Genomic DNA, 20,294 nt, shown 5'->3' with positions numbered 1-20,294 from the left:
AGATTATAATCTGTGTATGCTAGAAAGCCATACGCTCACATTTATTCATTTCAGTCCCAGTAATCCTTAGAGTAGGTGTTTTAGAAGTACAGCACAATTTTAGTGTTGTATCAAATTTCAGGTCCATACCCAATGTCTCATAAACCACGGTCAAGTATCATCACTTGGAATCAATTATATTAATTAAGCTTCGGGTTTGATTCAGGGTAAACTAGCTGCTATCTTTCTGTGTCCCAGCAGGCAACCTGATCTAGGAAGTGAACTGTGAATGTTGGGCACTCAAGGCCTCAAAATGCATTTTGAGGAATTGCTACAAGTGAGGACTGCCACAGAACCAAGAAAGGAAAGTCTACTAAGAAATGCAAGGAAGCAGTGGTAGTTTGTTTCAAATTTTGGAACATCAGATGGTTTATTTACAGACTCTTATTTTCTCTGCAGCCTAACATTCTCTATAATGATCACATGAATGGGCCTATCCGGAGGAAAAATGAAGCATCTGCCTTGGGCGGCAGAGTGAACATAACAATGTAGAAATGAAAACAAATCTGACTGATAATCCACTGAAAATAGTCATTTGCAGCTCCCTCTCACTTCAATCTTTATAAAAATTGTTCCCAATGGACTAAATATCATGCTGATGTGTGGGAAGATGTTTTGATTTTCCTTTTCTGCACATTCTCTTGGACTCAACGTGCATAGGACACCTTCGTCATAATCAAATTGGCTCAATCCATACTGCAGGACTCTATGAAGAGACCTTCAGATAGTTGAATAAATAGGCTAAACTTTCTCTTGCAGAAAGAGACAAGCATCTATATTGCAAGGATAACCACAGGCTTAAAGGAATGTGTGGATACTAACAAACATTCAGGAATTTCTTCTGAGTCCTTGGATAAAGATAACCTCTAGATCTATACATTGCTTATCCAACAAGAATCCTCTTAAACACCAAAACAGCATCCATTGCCTCTGGTCAAACATTTTCCCTTCCCACTCTTGACCTCAAAATCCCAACCTTATTCCTGATTTTATTTTCACTCACTTATATCCTTCCTGATCAAAGAATTTCAATATTCTTTTAAACCCAAATGTCACTTAGGCTAAAAAATTAATCTGCTGGAAGTTTAAAATGCTAACAATTTTGTCAGGATTATCCCAATTAATCCAGAATTAATCCTAATCTTCACATTAACAGGATTAATGTTAAAATCAGATTAGCAGGTAGACTGCACACCCCCAGCTCTCAAGGCGAGGTGATATTAAGTGTGGAAAAAATGAATGTTTGTTGAATATAATAATGAGTTACCAAGAAAATATGGAAATGTATTAAAGGGGGTAAAAAATACAGTGATTATCATTCAACATTTCATACAATGCAATAATAATAAATATTTTTGGAATGTTGCTTCAGAAACAAACTCGTTTAAGTTCAATGGAACATATTTTTGGGTAAGAGAAAGCAGGACTGTAGTCTTTTGTATTTTACAATTACAATTGTAGTCAATTGTAGATTGGACAATCTTTTGTGTGAAATGGGTTTCCTGCCTGATCAGGTTGTTGGACTACAAGTACTTCAAGATCTCTTCCAACTCTGTTATTCTATTAATTCTGCTATTCTGTCCTAACGAGCAATGATAAGCAAGATTCCTTATGCAGCAACTCTTGGCCAGATTAAACACTCAGTTTCATAGAGGTAACATTGCCCCATTTCAGTTTTTTTTTTTCCATTTTGTTTCACAGACTACAGTTAAGGGCTGACTAAGGACCTCTTTACTTTTAAAGAGAGCAAAGCAAGAAGATTCTGTGCATTTCATCCCACCTCACATTCTTTTTAAAAAAATACCAGACAACAGGGTCACCCAATGAAATGAGTGACAGAAAGAAATATTTCTTCTCAGAATGTACATATTACATTTATTAAATTTAAATATTAAATGTACAAAAGCCAACCTCTTTAACACATTATTTGGGTCAGTATTTGTAAACAGCAATGGATCATGCCCAGTATTTCCTAGTCGAACCACAGACAACCACAGTGATCTAATACATATCGATTTTACAGAAGACAATGTTGAAAAAGCACTATGCAATCTAAAGCCATCTCTATCTATTGGACTGGATGGAATATGTGCCTACTTCTTAAAAAAAAAGCTATCCACTGCCATAGCCAAACCTCTAAGCATAATCTTTGAAAAATCTTTCAGGACCAGCTCCTTGACAAAACTATGGTCACAAGCCACGGTCATCCCCATTTTCAAAAAGGGAGACCCCAGCCTAGTTGAAAATTACAGACCAATCTCTTTATGCTGTGTCACCTGTAAAGTCATGGAATCAATTATTAACCAATCCATTATCCTCCACTTCGAGACAAACATCCTACTCTCTAAAAACAATTTGGTTTCAGAAAAAAACTATCCTGTAATTTGCAACCCTTACACTGCAAAAACGTATGGACTACAGAATTTGATCAGGGCAAAGCAATAGACACAATCTGCATAGACGTCTGTAAAGCCTTTAATTCAATGGTACACAACAAACTACTCCTAAAACTCCTATGGTATCTCTGGAGACCTACATAACTGGATAGAAGCATACCTGTCAAACAGACAACAAATGGTCAAAATTGGGAGCGTCCTATCAAATTCTGTACCTGTCAACAGTGGTGTTCCCCAAGGCAGTGTTTAGGACCATCTCTCTTCATATTCTACATAAATGACCTCTGTGATCATATTAAGAGCAACTGCGTTCTCTTCGCTGATAATGTAAAGCTGTTCAATACCAAAGACAATACTGCTACCCCTCAAAAAGATCTTGACTATGTTTCAGAATGGTCAAACAAATGGCAACATCAAATCTCAACAAATAAATGCTGTCTTACAAATTGGCAAAAAAAAAATCAGAAAATAAAATACAGGCTGAATAGTCAAGACCTTGTTGATGATCCAAACTCTGTCAAGGAGTACTCATCTCTAATGATCTAAGTGCTAGAGCCCACTGTAATTACATAGCCAAAAAGGCATTAAGAGTTGTTAACCTAATCTTACGTAGCTTTTTCTCTGGTAATATTACACTACTAACTAGAGCATACAAAACATTTGCTAGACCAATACTCAAATATAGCTCATCAATCTGGAACCCACATTACGTATCTGATATTAACACAGTTGAGAAAGTCCAGAAATATTTCACAAGAAGAGTTTCCCACTCCTCTACTTGTTGCAGAATACCTTATGCCACCAGACTTAAAATTCTAGACCTAGAAAATCTAGAACTATGCCACCTTCGGTCCAATCTAAGTATAGTATATAAAATCATACATTGCAATGTCCTACCTGTCAATGAATATTTCAGCTTCAACCATAACAATACAAGAGCACTCAATAGATACAAACTCAAGGTTAACTGCACCAAACTTGATTACAGGAAATACGACTTCAGCAACAGAGTGGTCAATGTCTGGAATACTCTACCTGACTGTGGTTTCTTCCCCAAACCCCAAAAACTTTAACCTTAGACTGTCTACTATTGACCTCACCCCTTTCCTAAGAGGTCTGTAGTGGCCGTGCATAAGCGCACCAACGTGCCTACCGTCCCTGTCCTATTGTTTCTTTTATTTTTCTTATATGTATCCATTCCATGAATTCATAACTATGTTTATACTTATACCTATTATCTTGTAAGCAATTGATAAATCAAATAAATAAATAAAAATATTGCACCTACCACAAGAGCTGGGATAGGCATTATTAGCTGGCTTTTCTTTTTTTTTTAAAGTGAGGTTATTTTTTCCCCAGCTGAAGTGTTGGGTTAATGTACATCATAAATAAGGTACCCACATAGAAGTTATTTATTACCGGCTTTTAACCAAGACAACTAAAACAAAGCCTCAGCATTTAGCAGTGGAAATAGAATAATTTTTAAGGCTTTGACAATTTCTTGAACTTGGTAAATAAATAAGCCATAGGTATTTCTAGGCTATAATTGCATAAAAGAATCTAAGGACTACAAGTTATTACACAATTTCATCTTCAAGGTTTAACAGAAAGAAAGGAACCAATCATACACCAGCAATGTCTTTACAGGTAGTCCTCAAGTTATGACTACTCATTCAACAACCATTCAAAGATATAACAGCACTGAATGATTGGGAATCCTTGGAATTCTGGCTGGTAAAGCGATCATGATCTGAGCATTCAGGGTCTGCTTCACAATTAAGACTGCATTGAGCTGGGGTTATGTGAGTAAGATTTGCTGACTTCCCATAAGCAAAGTCAATGGGGACACTTTATGAATGCAGGGTTAAGCAATGGAAACTATAGCCCAAGGGTTAACTTAGTCAGTACTTCCTGCATCAAAATTCTAATTTTAATATCAGAAAAGATGAAAAGATGACAAAAAATATCGTGGACCCATTGGAATCAATCCTTCCACAGAAAAAATTATGTCACCCAGAGGAAGGTTTTATAGCAAGAAGATGTGTTTTTCCCAACAGGGAATTCCCCAGCCAACATGGTCTCTACAGTTTAAACACATATGGAAGATAAAAAGCAGTCTCATAGGCTCTGATTTCAAAACTGTCAAAGTCCAGAGGGAATAGTTCTATTACCTTTCAATCTATTTGTAATTTTCCTCTTTTTGGGGGGGCAGAAACAGCACCTTTTAGAAGCTGATGAATATCCCAAAAACATTGCATTCAAAGAAAATAGCCCAAACATTAAATAAAAGAACCCAGTCTACTGGAGGAAAACACTGCAAATAAGAAAAATATATAGACACTGCATCCTCTGACATGAACTCTCTTTCCCAAGATTTAAGGTACACAATAGATACTAAGAATGTTTTTTTTTCACATTCTATACTACCTTTCCCCCATAACTTGAAAACTGAACTATAGTACTATAGTTTTCTAGGGATGAATTCTTCTTTTTCTCTTTTCCCAATATACCAATGACTGCATCTCAAACGATCCATCTGTTAAAATACTGAAGTTTGCTGATGACACAACAGTGATTGGTTTCATTCGAGCCAACAATGAATCTGCATACAGACAGGAGTTTATACAATTTGCCTCGTGGTGTAACCGGAACAATCTGGAACTGAACACACTCAAAACCGTAGAAATGGTGGTAGACTTTAGAAGAAACCCTCCTATACTACCACCCCTTACAATACTAGACAACACAGTATCAACAGTAGAGACATTCAAATTTCTAGGTTCTACTATATCACATGACCTAAAGTGGACACCTAACATCAAAAACGTCATCAAAAAAAGCACAACAAAGAATGTTCTTTCTGTGCCAACTCAGAAACCTCAAACTGCCCAAGGAGCTGCTGATCCAGTTCTACAGAGGAATTATTGAGTCTATCATCTGCACCTCTATAACTGTCTGGGTTGGTTCTGCAACCCAACAGGACAGACACAGGCTTCAGAGGATAACTAGGACTGCAGAAAAAACAATTACTACCCACCTGCCTTCAATTGAGGACCTGTATACTGCAAGAGTCAAAAAGAGGGCTGTGAAAATATTTACAGACCCCTCACATCCTGGACATAAACTATTTCAACTCCTTCCCTCAGAATGACGCTATAGAGCACTGCACACCAGAACAACTAGACACAAGAACAGTTTTTCCCCGTAAGCCATCACTCTGCTAAACAAATAATTCCCTCAACACTGTTCAACTATTTACAAAGTGTGCACTACTATTATTGTTAATCTTCTCACCACTCCTTATCATCCATCCCCTCCCATTTGACTGTTTCCTAGTATGATTTGATTGTTGATTGTACCCTATGACTATCATTAAGTGTTGTACGTTATGATTCTTGATTCTTAACAAATGTACCTTTTCTTTATGTATACTGAGAGTACTTACACCAAGACAAATGTCTTGTGTGTCCAGTCACACTTGGCCAATAAAGTATTCTATTCCATTCCATTCCATTCCATTCCATTCTATTCTATGAAAACTGACTCATATCAAACTTCGGTTGCCAAATATGCAAAGTGTGACTTGCAAAATTTAATTATTACCAGGGCAAATTCCTTAGCAATAACTGCAACAATAGCCCAGATGTCATTTAGAAAGCCAGCTGGTCTGGCTTTCAGGGTTCGGTTGAATTTGGACAGAAGATTATAGGCATTAATCCTCCTTGATATTTGTCTGATTCATTGGAACAGACATCTCTGATGCAAGCAGTGCCAGTCCCCAAAATTCCTAAGTTTTCAAATAAATAACCAGTATCTGTAAGTTAAAACAAAGGTCCTCCTGGACAGCAATCGCTCTTGACCTAGTTGCTGCTCTGAATTAAGTTGGGGGGGAGGGGAAATCACCTTTCTAGTATTGAACACAGGACAACGTATCCATTGGGAAGCTGTCTGATATGGGACTTGCTGAAATGAACAAAACCCGCAGATGATAAAGCAATGTTCCTCTAAACATGGGCAGAATGTGTTTATCTCATCACTTTAACATTCAATTTTCCACTACGACATTGTCCTACAATTGTATCGTAAGAACTCAGTTTCAGAAAAATAAAAATAAAGAAGTGTAGAGAATTATTATCAGTCATCAGTAAGATAACCATAGACTGCAAGTGAATTTTAGAGATTATGAAAAGAGGTCTACAGTGTGTGATTTGGAAGTGAGACATGAATCTCGTTTAATTAAAATTAATCATTGCAAGTTAAAGATTATCTATAAGCTACATAGGCTGAAAAAAAATGCTTGGAAAATGGTGTGTACAAATGGGGAAGAAATCTTGAAAAAAAAGTTTTAGCAAGCAAAGTGGAAACCAGCTTCCTTCCTCTAGTTGCTGGAGCTGCAGTTGCTAGGTTACGAAAGGACCATTTAAGTACCAAAATGCATTTGGATGATAGATGATACAACTTGCAACGGGAAAGAGAGAACAGAAGTTCCTCTGATAAGTATGGATGAAGGTTGAGGGTGAGAGAGAGCAAGTTGAAAGAAAGACAAATTTTCTTTGGGTGATAAATGGGATAAAATGAGAACAAGAAAGGAAAAGGGAATTCAGCATTGAAACACTGATGGACAGATCCAGCTCATGCTATACCAAATCACTACAATTTTTTGCAGACTAAGGTTTTTTTAGAAGGACTTTCTGCTTGTGAAGATTAGTGTGGACCATGGAATCCTTCCCATAGAAGAAAAATAATTTTAAAATGCGATTTTGGAGACTGTAGGAACAGAAAAGAGAACATGCAACGTTCATATAACAGATTAGATTCAGAAGGCGCATTTAACTTGGATACTAAATTAAACCATTTTCTGTATTCACACAATATGTAGAACCATAAAATAGTAAATTGGTTTTTTTATCACATGCAAAAAATAGCCAAATTAAAATTAATAAAGCTTCATATGTTGTTCAATTTCAGTCACTGTTTACAAGCTCAGTTCACTACATTGCGCACAGTGTAACCATACTATATAAAGCTCCATCTCTTCTCTTTGCACTTTGTGAAGGTATTTGGTGAAGAACCAATCTTGACATACACATTTGTAATTACCATTTTTACTTTTGCTGTCTATACCGGGAAGCATTTGTCCATGACTTTTTGTAATCTTTGAAAATGGCAAGCTTCAGATGTATAGCTTTAAGAATGGATATAGGTAAACATTGTCTATAACCTGCTACTTTCTACATATGTTGGACCGCAATTCCTTTTTCACCACCATGGCAGTAATAAGAGTGGCCAGGCATGATAAATATATATATTCAAATGCACTTGAGTGGCATCAGCTTGATGTATGTTAATCCAGAATATACTAATTTGGATTAGGATCTCCACTCTATTCTTGATCATTTCTTAAATGTGCAATAAGGGCAGACAAACCATCCTAAACCATCCATAGCAATAAAACTTAGCAATATTTTGTCATGAATATTTGTCTACTCAAAATATTACTTGTATTTCCCTTCTGAAATCAATTTAAAAAGTACAGACAGAGCTACAAATATTTATGTTAGACTTGAAGAACACCTTCTCCTTCACCCTGTCCAAGGGCCCTCTGACTCAAAGTACTCCAATGAAACTCATTGGAAGTAGACTTAAGACAAGAGAAAAAATTGCAATCTTTCATACAGCATACTATTAGTTATGGAGCTTATTGTTATAGGATGTGGTGGAGCGTATGTATTTAAAAGGATATGTGTCATGGTGATGGAGACTGAAGAGGTTCATTTAAGGCTACTTGTCACATTATGTGGAACCCATAGCAACAAGAGTGGTCTAAGTCCAAAGTATTTATTAGAGCAGTATCAGAAGCTTTGAATTTCATAGAATTCATCATACATAATTTCTTGAATTCCAATGTCTTGTATTGTTTGAATGTAAATATAAAGTATACAATTTCTTCTACAAAAAGCAAAGTGAAAACAAAGCTTTGACTTGTCTATCCTTATATGTGTAAGTCAATGACCAACTTTGGCTTTTGACAGTACTCTAAATCTGAGAGTAACCAAACCTGCCCCAAAGTATTTGCTTTACAAAGTAGATCAGCTCGCTGCCATGTGTTGAGCCCAGAAAACAAAGAAAGCATTAGGAAGAGGATCAGACTAGCTCGCCTCTGATTGCCTGGACTCTACAAGGGAAGGAAGGGAAAATATAAGGTTTGCAAGTTTCTGTTACTATTACGAATCTCAGTAAAGTGTAGTTTTAATCATATTGAGGAGTCTGCTTCTTGGTCAGATCTATCAGATCTATCTCACCAAAAACCATAATTTTTTCTTTCATCACCTAGAAAAAAATGCAGAGTCATCCTGGAAATGAGTCTTGCTCCAGATTGCATATGCAATTAACATAACAAAATATTTTCCATATTAAAAATGTATATTTTTAAAACTGAAATGAAATCTTTGAACATATCAGGGAAAAGACCAGGCTGCAACCCTTCTCTTAGAACAGACTGTTATTCACATGCAGGCAGTCTTTTGAATGAATTATTGTATAAAATTATAAAAAGTGAGATCTCACTTGCAATTTGACAGGTTGTTATATAGTCACAGTTTTGCCCCTCTGAATTCTCAGTGAGAATGTAGCCTTTCATGCAGTGTTGTAGCTTTGATACCACACAAAAAAGAGACTGGTATTTATTTTCTCCCAGCTGATATTTATTTCTAGTTGGAAGCATATACCTTTTCCTAGAATAGTCATTACAAATCAGGTCTGAAAAGCAAGCTGCCAATACTGAGAAGAGTGTTAATTATGTGATTCAGCATTTATATCAGAATTCAGCATAAACTGAGAATCTTAGCTTTGAGCCAAGTAGCAAAACTCATGCTTTTCAAGTAAAAGAGACAGGACCCAGTCTTTAGTATACCTAGTTAAAAGTTTTATAAGGTAGCAAGTGATGGGAAAGGATATATTAAGTAGCCTGAGTGGATTTTAATCTACTTCTTGTGTTTTAAAAAAGTTAAAGATTCAGATTAGAATAGAACAGAGTAATTTGATTTGTTTCAGGCCTAAAACTATCTAACACCACTGCAGGGAATGCTGACATCATTCTCTTTCTTTCTTCATACTGGAGCAAAGCTGGCTTGGAGGCAAACCGGGTTTTTCATCTTAACATAACTTTATTTATTTAAAATATTTATATCTTATGCTGAATTCTACACAGCTTCCAATCAACAATTAAAACAACTGTAAAACTGACACAATATATAAATCAATTAAAACTATAAACATTAAAAATGTAACTTCAGAGTTAACCTTCCACCATTCTTATTTTATCCTTTTATCCACCTCACCCTCCCAGTGCTTGGGAGGGGAAAAAATCAGGTCTTAAGTGCTTTTTGGAGGGCTAGAAAGATAGTGGTCTGCCAAACTTCAAGTGGAAAGGTATTCCACAGGGCAGGAGTCACCACAGAGAAAAGGCATCTTTCCTAGATTCCATAAAGTGGCCACAATTAAGGGAAAAAGTAGGATGTGTGTATAGATATTCTTAGGGAGAGGCAGCCCTGTGCCATATTGGGCTTTAAGGTAGGAACTGTGATGGACTGTAGTGAGGAGGTGAATACCCAGGTGGAAGGGGGGCATTCCATAGGAATAAGAGGCAACTCAGCCCAGGTGTTAGATGTGAGAGGAACAGGATAAAGACAGTCCCTCCCTAACAGTTCACAGATCTTATTGTAGATGCAGGTAGTCTTCAGTCGGGCAATACTTATATTAGACCACAAACCAAGAATAACATAATATTCTTTCCAAGTTGGGTTTTAAAAAAATATTTTATACCTATAGCAGTAGTGGGATTCAGCCAGTCCTAGCCAGTTCGGGTGAACCGATAGGAAAATTTCTGGCAGCTCCTGCCACTTCCAAGAGTCCCTACTGCCCCGTTTGGCTCCCAGGTAAGTGCAGGGAGGCCCAAAACGAGGTATGGGGGAGCATGCCCCATTCTTGCTCCCAGGAGGCTGCAGGGAGGCTACTAGGCTGCATGACTGGGAGCCATGATAATCAGCTGGGAGGTGGCAATGGACCATCAGCCCCATCAGCTGGGAAACTAATCAGTCAGTTCAGTCAGACCTTACAATTTCACCTATGCCCACCAAGCCATGCCCACAGAACCGGTAGTAAAAAAAATTGAATCCTACCACTGACCTATAGACAAAATCATTTCCTCCTGCAAACAAACATTAATCACTGCTTGAACCTAACCAATTATGCTCTCCTGGGGTGGGGGTGGGTTCTTAATCAACCAGGAGGCACAGGAGTCCAAAACACAGGAAGCCAAATTAATTGCCCCAAGGAACTGTCCTCAAGAATAACTGGTTTGAACTCCTCTCAGATAACAAGACTCAGGCTTGTCCCCATCACCTCTAAAGAATATGGCTAGCCAGAGCCCAACTCTGGATTAACTTGAGCAAGAGTATTTCTCATAGTGACCCTGCAAGGGCTGCTTAGACTCCTCCTTACCCAGACAAACTTGTTCACCCAAAACAGAGCTGCCAGTTGGATACTTGCAGATGCATTGAGAAGTAATTTAACTGCCCTTATCATCACAAGGTAAGTCCTAATATAGTCTCTTCCCTTTGCTTGATCAGCCTTGCTCTTTTCCTCAAATGTGTTCTAAGCGTTTCTTATGTCGCTTCATTTTTCTGAGTCTCTTGGAAAACAATGGGGCTCACTAAAGGTTCCACATTACAAAGAAGTGTCCACCTAGTAGTGATTCCTCCCATGATCTACATCATCTGCAACAAAAGCCTCTGCTGAACCATGTATCAGAGTTTCAGGAAAAATATCAAGCTCCTTCTGAAACCACACTGGTCCATCAGTGCTTGGGACAGGCCAATCATTAGGCTCCAACACCCAGTGGTGTGTTGCGACTGTGGAGAACTTCAAGGCCAAGAGAGAGTGGTCTGTTCATGAGAAGGGACTAACGTTAATGACCCCCAAATCCAGATCTCTATAATACTGCCTGGAGATTAACAGCAGATCTAATGTTTGACCCACCCATTTTGAGAGTAGGGCCATGAATAAGTTCAGCCAAATCCATGACTGCCATGATAGCCATAAACTATCACATACCTCAGCCAGAACAAGCCTGGAAAATTCCACTGTCAGTATAGACAAGAGTCCAATAGCATGAAAAAGGATGCTGCTGTCCTACAAGGAGGAAACAATCTCCATCGGCCCAACCTCACAAATAGGGTCTTATACTTGGTGATGTCCATGTCAGGGCCTCTAGTGACTACTGGAGACTCACAAAAGACAATAGCCACCTTGCCCAGGAGTCATAGTCAATCCCACACCTGAAACCTGATGTATATTTCAGACTTCGCCCCTTAGTACACAATCAAATTTCAGTGATACAAGCCAGGTCAGCATTTTCATCAGGGTGGGATTCAAATTTTTTAACAACCGGTTCTGTGGCCTTGGCTTAGTTGATGGTCATGTGACTGGGTGGACGTGGCTTGGTGGTTATGTTATTGGCTGGGTGTGGCCAACTCAATAGCACTCATATCGAGGCACACATCTCCCAGCCTGGCCTCTCATGACTGTGGGGATGCTGCAACAATCGTAAGTGAAAAAATGGTCATAAGTCACTTTTTTCAGTGCCATTGTAACTTTGAATGGTAACTCCACACAAGCAAAGTACCAGCAAAGGAGGGAAAAAAACTCCAGAGAAGTTCCTGAGACAGGAAGTCTAGTCCTGCCAAGAATGTAATAAGGGTTAGTGGAGAGGCAGTTTCTGTAAGCAATACCAGAATGTTTCCTTCCTGCCTTCCTTACAGGATTTGTCCAGTAATTTCTTCTAACAAACCAGTTCTCCGAGCTACTTAGAATGTTAACAACCGGTTCTAGCGAATAGGTGCGAACTGGTAGAATCCTACCCCTGATTTGAATCCATGATCAAATTGTGGATGACAAAAAAAAAATATTACATACTGATCTGGCATTCAACAGCAGAATCAGAATTCAGAGAGACTAAAACTCTGAAAACTTGGTAATGGAACTGAACAGAGGAGGCCAGGCAGATAGTGGTCTTAAACACTGATGCTGCCTTGCCTGAGAGTAGCCTGTCCCTTGTCTCCTGCCATAGCCGTCCCCACTGCAATACCTTCTCCTGTCCTCTCTTCTCTTTTATCCATTTCTTGTTACTTTATTTTTATTATTTTACTTTTTTATTCATTTACTTTTATTTGTTTTAATTGCTATGTTTTGCTTGGATTACAATTTTGTTATCTTTATTTTTATTATTGACAATTGTCTTGAGTGCTATTCCTGGGGAGAAAGAAAGACAGATTTAATATGTGATTTTCTTCAAATTGTTTACAGTCATTGTGCATTCTTAAGCTGCAGGTAATATGCAAAAGACTTGGGTATCTTCCATAGGGGGCTGCCACAGTATGGGGAAAAAAGGGAAGTGGGGAAAAAAGACTAATTTCCATATGTCATGATCTTCACTAATGAGAGAGGGTCAGATCTCATGCAGAAAGCAAGATAAAGAAAAATTCATAATTTTACTTAATGTAGAATTTTTGGTGTATACAAAGACTAGACCCATCTCCATTCCTCAACCAGTTGCATGATCATTACAATCTAAAGCTAAAGGTAAAGGTTCCCTTGCACATACATGCTAGTTGTTTCTGGCTCTAGGGGGCGGTGCTCATCTCCATTACAAAGCCAAAGAGGCAGTGCTGCCTGAAGATGCCTTGTGGTCATGTGGCCAGCATGACTAAATGCCAAAGGCGCATGGAATGCTGTTACCTTCCCACCAAAGTAGTCCCTATTTTTCTGCTTGCATTTTTAGTTTAGTTTACTTTATTGTCATTTCACCTCGTACAATGAAATCCAACACCATCTTCAGTGCACATCATGACCATGACCATGAAAATAAACACAAACACACATCCTTCATCCTTCATACATTGAACTGGAAACCCCCGATACCACACCAACACTGCACTATACAGCAGAATTCAAAAGAGCTACTGCCCTGGGACAAAAGCTGTTTTTCAGCCTATTTGTCCTTGTTTTTATTATTCTGTACCATCTGCCAGATGGTAATAGTTCAAAATAAGGGTTCCCAGGATGAGATGGATCTTTGAGAATGTTTTGAACTTTCTTAAGGCAGTGGGAGTTATAAAGCTCTTCCAAAGAAGGGAGAGGGCAACCAATGATCTTCTGGATAATGACATTAACCCTCTGGAGTGCTTTCCTATCTGCCACTGTGCAATTGGCAAACCATACAGAGGTGCAGTATGTTAAAATGCTCTCTATGGTGCAGCAGTAGAAGGTCACCAGCAGTTTCTCATTCAGTTGTTGTTTTCTGAGAAGCTTCAGGTAGTATAATCTCTGCTGGGCCCTTCTGCTGCAATGTGGGCACCCCAGGTCAGGTCCTCTTTTAGGGTAACACCCAGAAACTTAAACTGGCCACTTGCTCCACACGGTCTCCATTGATAAGTAAGGGCTGGATATCTGATCTGTTCCTTCTATAATCCACTATAAGCTCCTTGGTCTTATTGGTGTTGAGGACCAAGTTGTTGTCTCCATACCACAAAAGCAACCGGTCCACCTCATCTTGGTAGGCAGTCTCATCCCCCCCGGAGATAAGTCCCACCCCTGTTGTATCATCTGCAAATTTAGCAATAGTATTACTAACATGAGTGGGAATGCAGTCATGCACATAAAGAGTAATCAGGCAATCCTGTGGTATACCAGTATTAAGAATAAGAGCTGAAGAGGTATGATTACCTAATCTGACTGTGAGCGGCCAGACAGGAAATCCATAATCCAAAGGCAGATTGAATTAGAAAGCCCAAGGTCCAGAAATTTAGACACTAGTCTATGTGGAAGAATTGTGTTAAACGCAGAACTAAAATCCACAAAAAGTATTCTCACATAGCCCTCCTGCTGTTCTAGATGAGTCAGAGAAGTGTGAAAAGTGATGGCTATAACGTCCTCTGTAGATCTATTTTTTCTGTGTGCAAACTGGCATTTATCAAATGTATGAGGAAGACCAGAAATGATGTGCTGGCAGACCAATTTCTCAAAGCACTTCATGATGATAGGAGTGGGTGCTACTGGTCTGTAATCATTGAGGTTATTGATAGGAAACTTCTTTGACAGCGGAACAATGGTGGAAGCCTTCACACAAGATGGAATAGTGGACTGGGATAAAGACCGATTGAAGATCCTGGTAAAGACTCCAGCCAACTGATCAGCACAGTCTTTAAGCACTCGGCCAGAGATACCGTCAGGACCAGCAGCTTTTCTAGGGTCCACAGCCCTCAGAATGCTCCTCACCTCCTGTTCCTCCACAATGAGGTGGGGGCTACAATTGGCTGGTAGTTGTGTTTTATCTGTCTCTGATGTCTCCACTTCAAAGCGAGCAAAGAAATGATTCAGTTCCTCTGCCAATGAAGCATCCCCCTCAGCAGGGATGACATTGGCCAGTTGATTGTTTGTAATTTGTTGAATCCCTCGCCACACCTGCCTCATGTTATTGCTATAAAAAATTATCCTCAATCTTCCTCTTATAATCAGTCTTGGCCTTCCGAATAACTTTCTTCAGATTAGCTCTGGCAACACTGTATCTTGCCCCATCACCAGATCTAAAGGCCTTGCTCCTGTCATGCAAGAGGCACTGGACTTCCTTGGTCATCCAGGGTTTCTGATTGGGATAGATCCTAATATGTTTATCCACAGTGATAGTATTTGTGCAGTGTTTGATATAGCACAGAACAGTTGCAGTGTGCACCTCTAGATCAGGGTGGTAAAAGATGTCCCAATTTGTGTTCTCAAAACAATCCTGAAGTTGTTGGGAAACATCTCCTGGCCAAGATTTCACTGTCTTTATTATAGACAGAGCTTGTCTCCTAAGAAGGATGTAAGCTGGTGCTAAAAGCAGTGATATATAGTCTGATTGTCCCAAATGTGATAATTGTATAACCTTATAGCCATGTTTGATGTTGGTATATACAGTACTTTGTCCAATATGTTTGTTCCTCTAGTAGCACACTTAACATGCTGATAGAATTTAGGGAGCACTTCTTTTAAATCAGCTTGATTAAAGTCCCCTGCTATGATACTCACAGCATCAGGATACTTAGTCTGCTAATTACTAATGATGTTATACAAGAATCCCAAAGCTATGGTAGCATTGGCATCAGGTGGGATATAGGCAGGCAGTAATCAAAACCACGCTGAATTCCTGTGGAAGATATATGGGTCTACATTTAAGTGTCATATACTCCAGATCCATGGAGCAGTGGCTGTCTACAGTCTTTGTATTGATATACCAGCTTTTGTTCACATAAAGGCTTAAAACTCCCCTTGATCTTGCCAGAATCTCTACTCCTGTCCTGCCAATGAGCTATGTAGCCTTCCAGTTCAACAGCTGCATCTGGAATGAGTGAATGAAGTCAAGTTCCTGTGATTAGCAAAAAACAGCAGTTCTTGATAAATTTAGTCTTTGCAATCTGTAGTCTTAATTCATCCATTTTGTTAGTCAGAAATCTTGCATTGGTAAGAAATATACTTGGAATTGAAGGCTTGTGTGGAAACTTACTCAGCCTAAAGAAAACCCCAGCATGGCATCCTCTCTTCCTCTTCCTGTTCTTCTTTCTTTCCTCTTCCTCCTTCCTATAGGGATAATGATCCATGGCTCCCCCAGGGGCCTAGCTGCCTCCTTTGGTATGTTATGACAATATATACAATCATCTGTAATAGCCTTTTCACATTTCAGTCCAATTTGTAACAAGGTTTGCCGACTATAGATGCTCCTTGCCCCACAGGATTCAATCAAGGAAAGGATCCAAAACACAGAATCATACACACCATACACTGAAAAAAGAAGCGGTTAGCTGCAGCATCCATGTGCGCAGCCATCTTGAAATTAGAATTTTTACATGCTTTTGAAATTTTACATGCTTTTGAACTGCTAGTTGGCAGAAGCTGGGACAAGTAACAGGAGCTCACTCCGTTATGCGGTGCTAGGGATTTGAACCTTTCTGATTGACAAGCTCAGCATCTTAGCCATTGAGCCACCTTGTTCCTTCTCCATTACAATCTACATTAAATCTCCCCATAATCTTGGTATTTCTGCAAAAGAAAATTCCAACATATAGACCCACTACTCTATTAACCCCAAAATGGGAATAACCACATCATGCAGAATTGATATGAATTGTAGGTTTGGTTCAGATAAAACTCAATCTGTCAAATCTGAATTAACAAAGCACTGCATCTATGATGCCATATCATGTTATGTCCAACCATATGAATACTGCTAAGGCTTAATATGATGACATAATTCATACACACTATGACAGTATCTTGGTTTTTACAATACAATGGATCAGAACCACTACAACTCAATTTTAATCTAGTCTAGCGTTTTGTGTGACCTGAGCCACAGTTTCTCCAGTTCTTGCTTATTTTTTTTACAACTTGCAATGGCAAATAATACAGTATATATGCATCTAGGCAGGATATTTTTCTAATGTTAAAAAAAAATCCTCTATTTTAAATAGAGGCAAGGCATAAGTTTAAAATATGACAAATTCCTAGCTCTGCTCCTGCCTTTAGTTCTTGGATATATGTGGTATACCCAATAATACTATTAGTAAAAGCCTAGATTTCTGCTTTTTAAAAAAAAGTAAAGTAACAATTTTTTCTAACTAGGAAGAGAGGAATTTCCTTTTCCAAACCGTGTGTGCAGTATGTGAGTCATTGCTAAGAATGTTCATTCATCCACTGAAAATCAAGAAAAGGTCTTAAAATAGTTTGTGACAATAAGATATTTATACCTCAGATTCTAGAAGTGTTACAAGCTTGATCTTTTTTCAGAAAACCAAAAGCTGGGAGTGTGGGCATTGTGGTTTACTTGAGGAATAATTGTTATTCTTCTAGAAGTCCACATTTTTTTCTTCTGTCTCACAGGCTTAGAGTGATATTCTGCATTTAGCAAAAGTAAAAAAGTAGTGGGGGGTGGTATTTTTTGGTTCTGGTTTAAAATGTTGCATGCATTCTGACACTGTAGTTCGCTTGCAAGATGTCCCACTGTAAGGGAAAAGAGTGGTTTCCAAATTTGATTTAAAAAAATAAACACGGTTTTGAATATGCGATTATGCAAAGCCCAATCGTTACCCATGTTTAAAGCAGCTGGGGCAAGAATCCTACATTATAACTGGTGTATAAAAGGAAAAAAATCATGTAGAACTGTTTCGAAATGAAATTCACTTTCCCTTCAGTAAAGAATTTTGGGGTTGTTTTGCATCTAGAATAATAAGCATTTCCATCCTTTGGAAAACCTGTGTGTGGTTATCAAATCTTTTGTAGGCCGCCATCAAATGTTATGGGTGAGCAATATGGTGTCCTTGAAGTCCATCTGATATGAATACATACAACATATATCTGCAAGAATCTAAAATTTAATGACAATTAATTTTACATTTTCTTCTTTAAAATGATAGAAATCTCATACTACCAAAACTTGTGATATGTTGGTGTCCTCAGTTGAACTTTCACTTGTGTAAAGTATTGAGTGGATCAGCTGCAACACTCTTGCAGACTTAACATTTAATATTTAGACCAAAACTGTCAAACCCATTGTTCACTATTTTGAAACCGGAAGATATCCATAAGCATTTATCAATACATTAGTTATTATAGTTCCACTATGTATTTTACGTGAGTGCAGCCATTGAGCCCAGTCATTTGGATCATGCACCATTCTGTGTTTCACAGTAAATCCATAAAATCGGTAAAGCAATAAATCCATTCCCATTTATTCTCTCCCTCCATGGTTTCATTACTCTGCTGACTCTTCTAGCAATGAGCCATAACATCATTGATAAAATTGTGTGCTTTTAAAAGAATTGGGAGCAAATGAAGTCACAGTCCTTTGCGTGCAATATTTACAGAGTCCTTGCTGGATAAAATAAACAAATATAAATCAGGGATCAGCCATGTGTAGCTGTACTAATATTACTAGACTGAAACTTTTGTTATCCCTCATCATTGGTCATGGTGGATGGGACAGAAGGAGTTGGAGCTTAATGACATCTGGAAAGCTACATCTTTCCCATGCCCGCTTGAATAAACTGAATAAAACAACTTCTTGTGTTCTTCTGTCTATCCTGCTATCCCATTACTCCACATGGCCATCTTCCAGGGCTGTAATCATTTGTAAACAGTTGGGGAAGTTGTACATCTATTTGTAATATCCAATTCTCTTAGCTCCCACAGCTGCAGTTCTGCACTTGCAGATGGTGAAACAGGTTCCAAGACACTTAATGCTTACAAAATTGGGAGCAAATATAAGTAATACAACAAATGTCAAGGTGTACATTAACAGCCAAGGTAGATCAAGTTTATTGATTTGGAGCAGAATATTTTACTCAGACCATTTCCTGGCAGAGCAGGTGTGTATGTTTGCATATGAATGTGTGTCTTTGTATGTATCTATATATGCATGCATCTTTGTGTGTTTGTACATGTATGCATATAAACATGCATATACACACACCTAGTTTGCTGTCTTTCACCTAAAAATTATTGCCTAAAGCAGCCAGCTAGCTCTGCCCAATAACAGGACTAGACAAACATGTTTGGGGAATTAGGAGCTGCCTATTAAAAATAAGAAACGTGGTGCAAGAAAAAAGGCTAAGGAAGCTGAGTATTCAATTGCCCAGTCCCTCACGGACATACCTGCCTACACACACATAAAATACAGAGAAAAGGTGGGTAAGCGCATGCATTTGTTTAAAATAAAAGCATGGAGGGGAAAAATTGGAAGTACTGACCTTAAAGCTCCAGTAGTTGGGTTGCTAACAAAAAAAGAACAAAAAACAGAACAACAAAAAATACCATTAAGATTCTGTTTTGAGAAAACAGTTGACTTTAAACAGTGTGATAAGTAATCATGTTTAATTGGTTTGTTTAAAGTCCCCTCCCAATGGTTTTTTTTAAAACAAAAGTCATGAATTCCCTAAAATGAATTGAAATGGTCAGTGGGTATCACATAGGAAAGCTTCAGTCAGGTAGATACAGTGATATAGATGTGAAATTTTACTGCAAGAATAAATAAAAGAGCAAAGAGTTCAAGATTCTACATCACCCTAAAAGAATTTTCCCCCATCTAGAAACTATGGTTAAACTAGAAACACTGGTATATGTATGATATATACATATATATGATATATACATACATATACAATAAAGAATATTTTAAGTTATGACTAAACCGAATAAAACATAGAGGAAAAATACCTCTTTGTTAAATAATTTATTCAAACTGGTCCCCTGCCAGATATTGCTTTACTTTATTTTAAATAATTCCAATTATTATGATTTAATTGCAAACTATAAGAATATATGATAGATTAATAGCAATGTAAAGAAAGAGAGAGAAAGACAATATGGAGCACAGTCCAGCTATCATTAAATATTTGCCTTCCCACTGATCATTAAAGAATAATTCATCATATATTCAGTCTTCAAATAAAGCTATAAATGTTGCTTAATTTTGGCTAGGTTTTGCTCATGGCATATTTTCTGCTCATGACCTTATTTTTTTAAGGTAGAATTATACTACTGATTAGCACACCTACTATATATAGCACTAGATACCTACAAAAAGTATGCAATTTCATTTTATATGGCAATCAAAACAGCAGTGAAGATGCTCAAATGAATATGTCATAACAGAAGGTAAGCCATATTGAAAAGTGAAAGACACTGAAACTGGGCTTAAACAATGTACATTCTTTTTAAAATAGAGGCCACCTTTTCTTTACACTGAGAAAAATGAAATTTAACTACCTT

At 38.0% G+C, this 20,294-nt stretch overlaps 1 protein-coding gene across 15 annotated transcripts in view; it reads right to left on the bottom strand.

The window, feature by feature from the left end:
• SRCIN1 (SRC kinase signaling inhibitor 1) overlaps positions 1-20,294 on the bottom strand; it is a 267,852-nt gene that overhangs the window by 80,997 nt on the left and 166,561 nt on the right. For 13 of the 15 annotated variants that reach the window (XM_087916500.1, XM_087916502.1, XM_087916504.1 and 10 more), the window contains one exon: positions 19,274-19,297. The exons of the other annotated variants lie outside the window; for them this stretch is intronic. In XM_087916500.1, coding sequence (XP_087772626.1) covers positions 19,274-19,297 — 24 coding nt within the window. The remainder of the gene's footprint in view (positions 1-19,273; positions 19,298-20,294) is intronic. 15 annotated transcript variants of the gene reach the window in all.

The sequence above is a fragment of the Pseudonaja textilis genome, chromosome Z (genome assembly GCF_049901715.1).
Source record: "Pseudonaja textilis isolate UNSWEBS1 chromosome Z, rPseTex1.2, whole genome shotgun sequence".
Lineage (NCBI taxonomy): Eukaryota > Metazoa > Chordata > Lepidosauria > Squamata > Elapidae > Pseudonaja > Pseudonaja textilis.
Note: the sequence above shows the minus strand (reverse complement) of the source record. Positions and strands in the feature narration are given on the sequence as shown.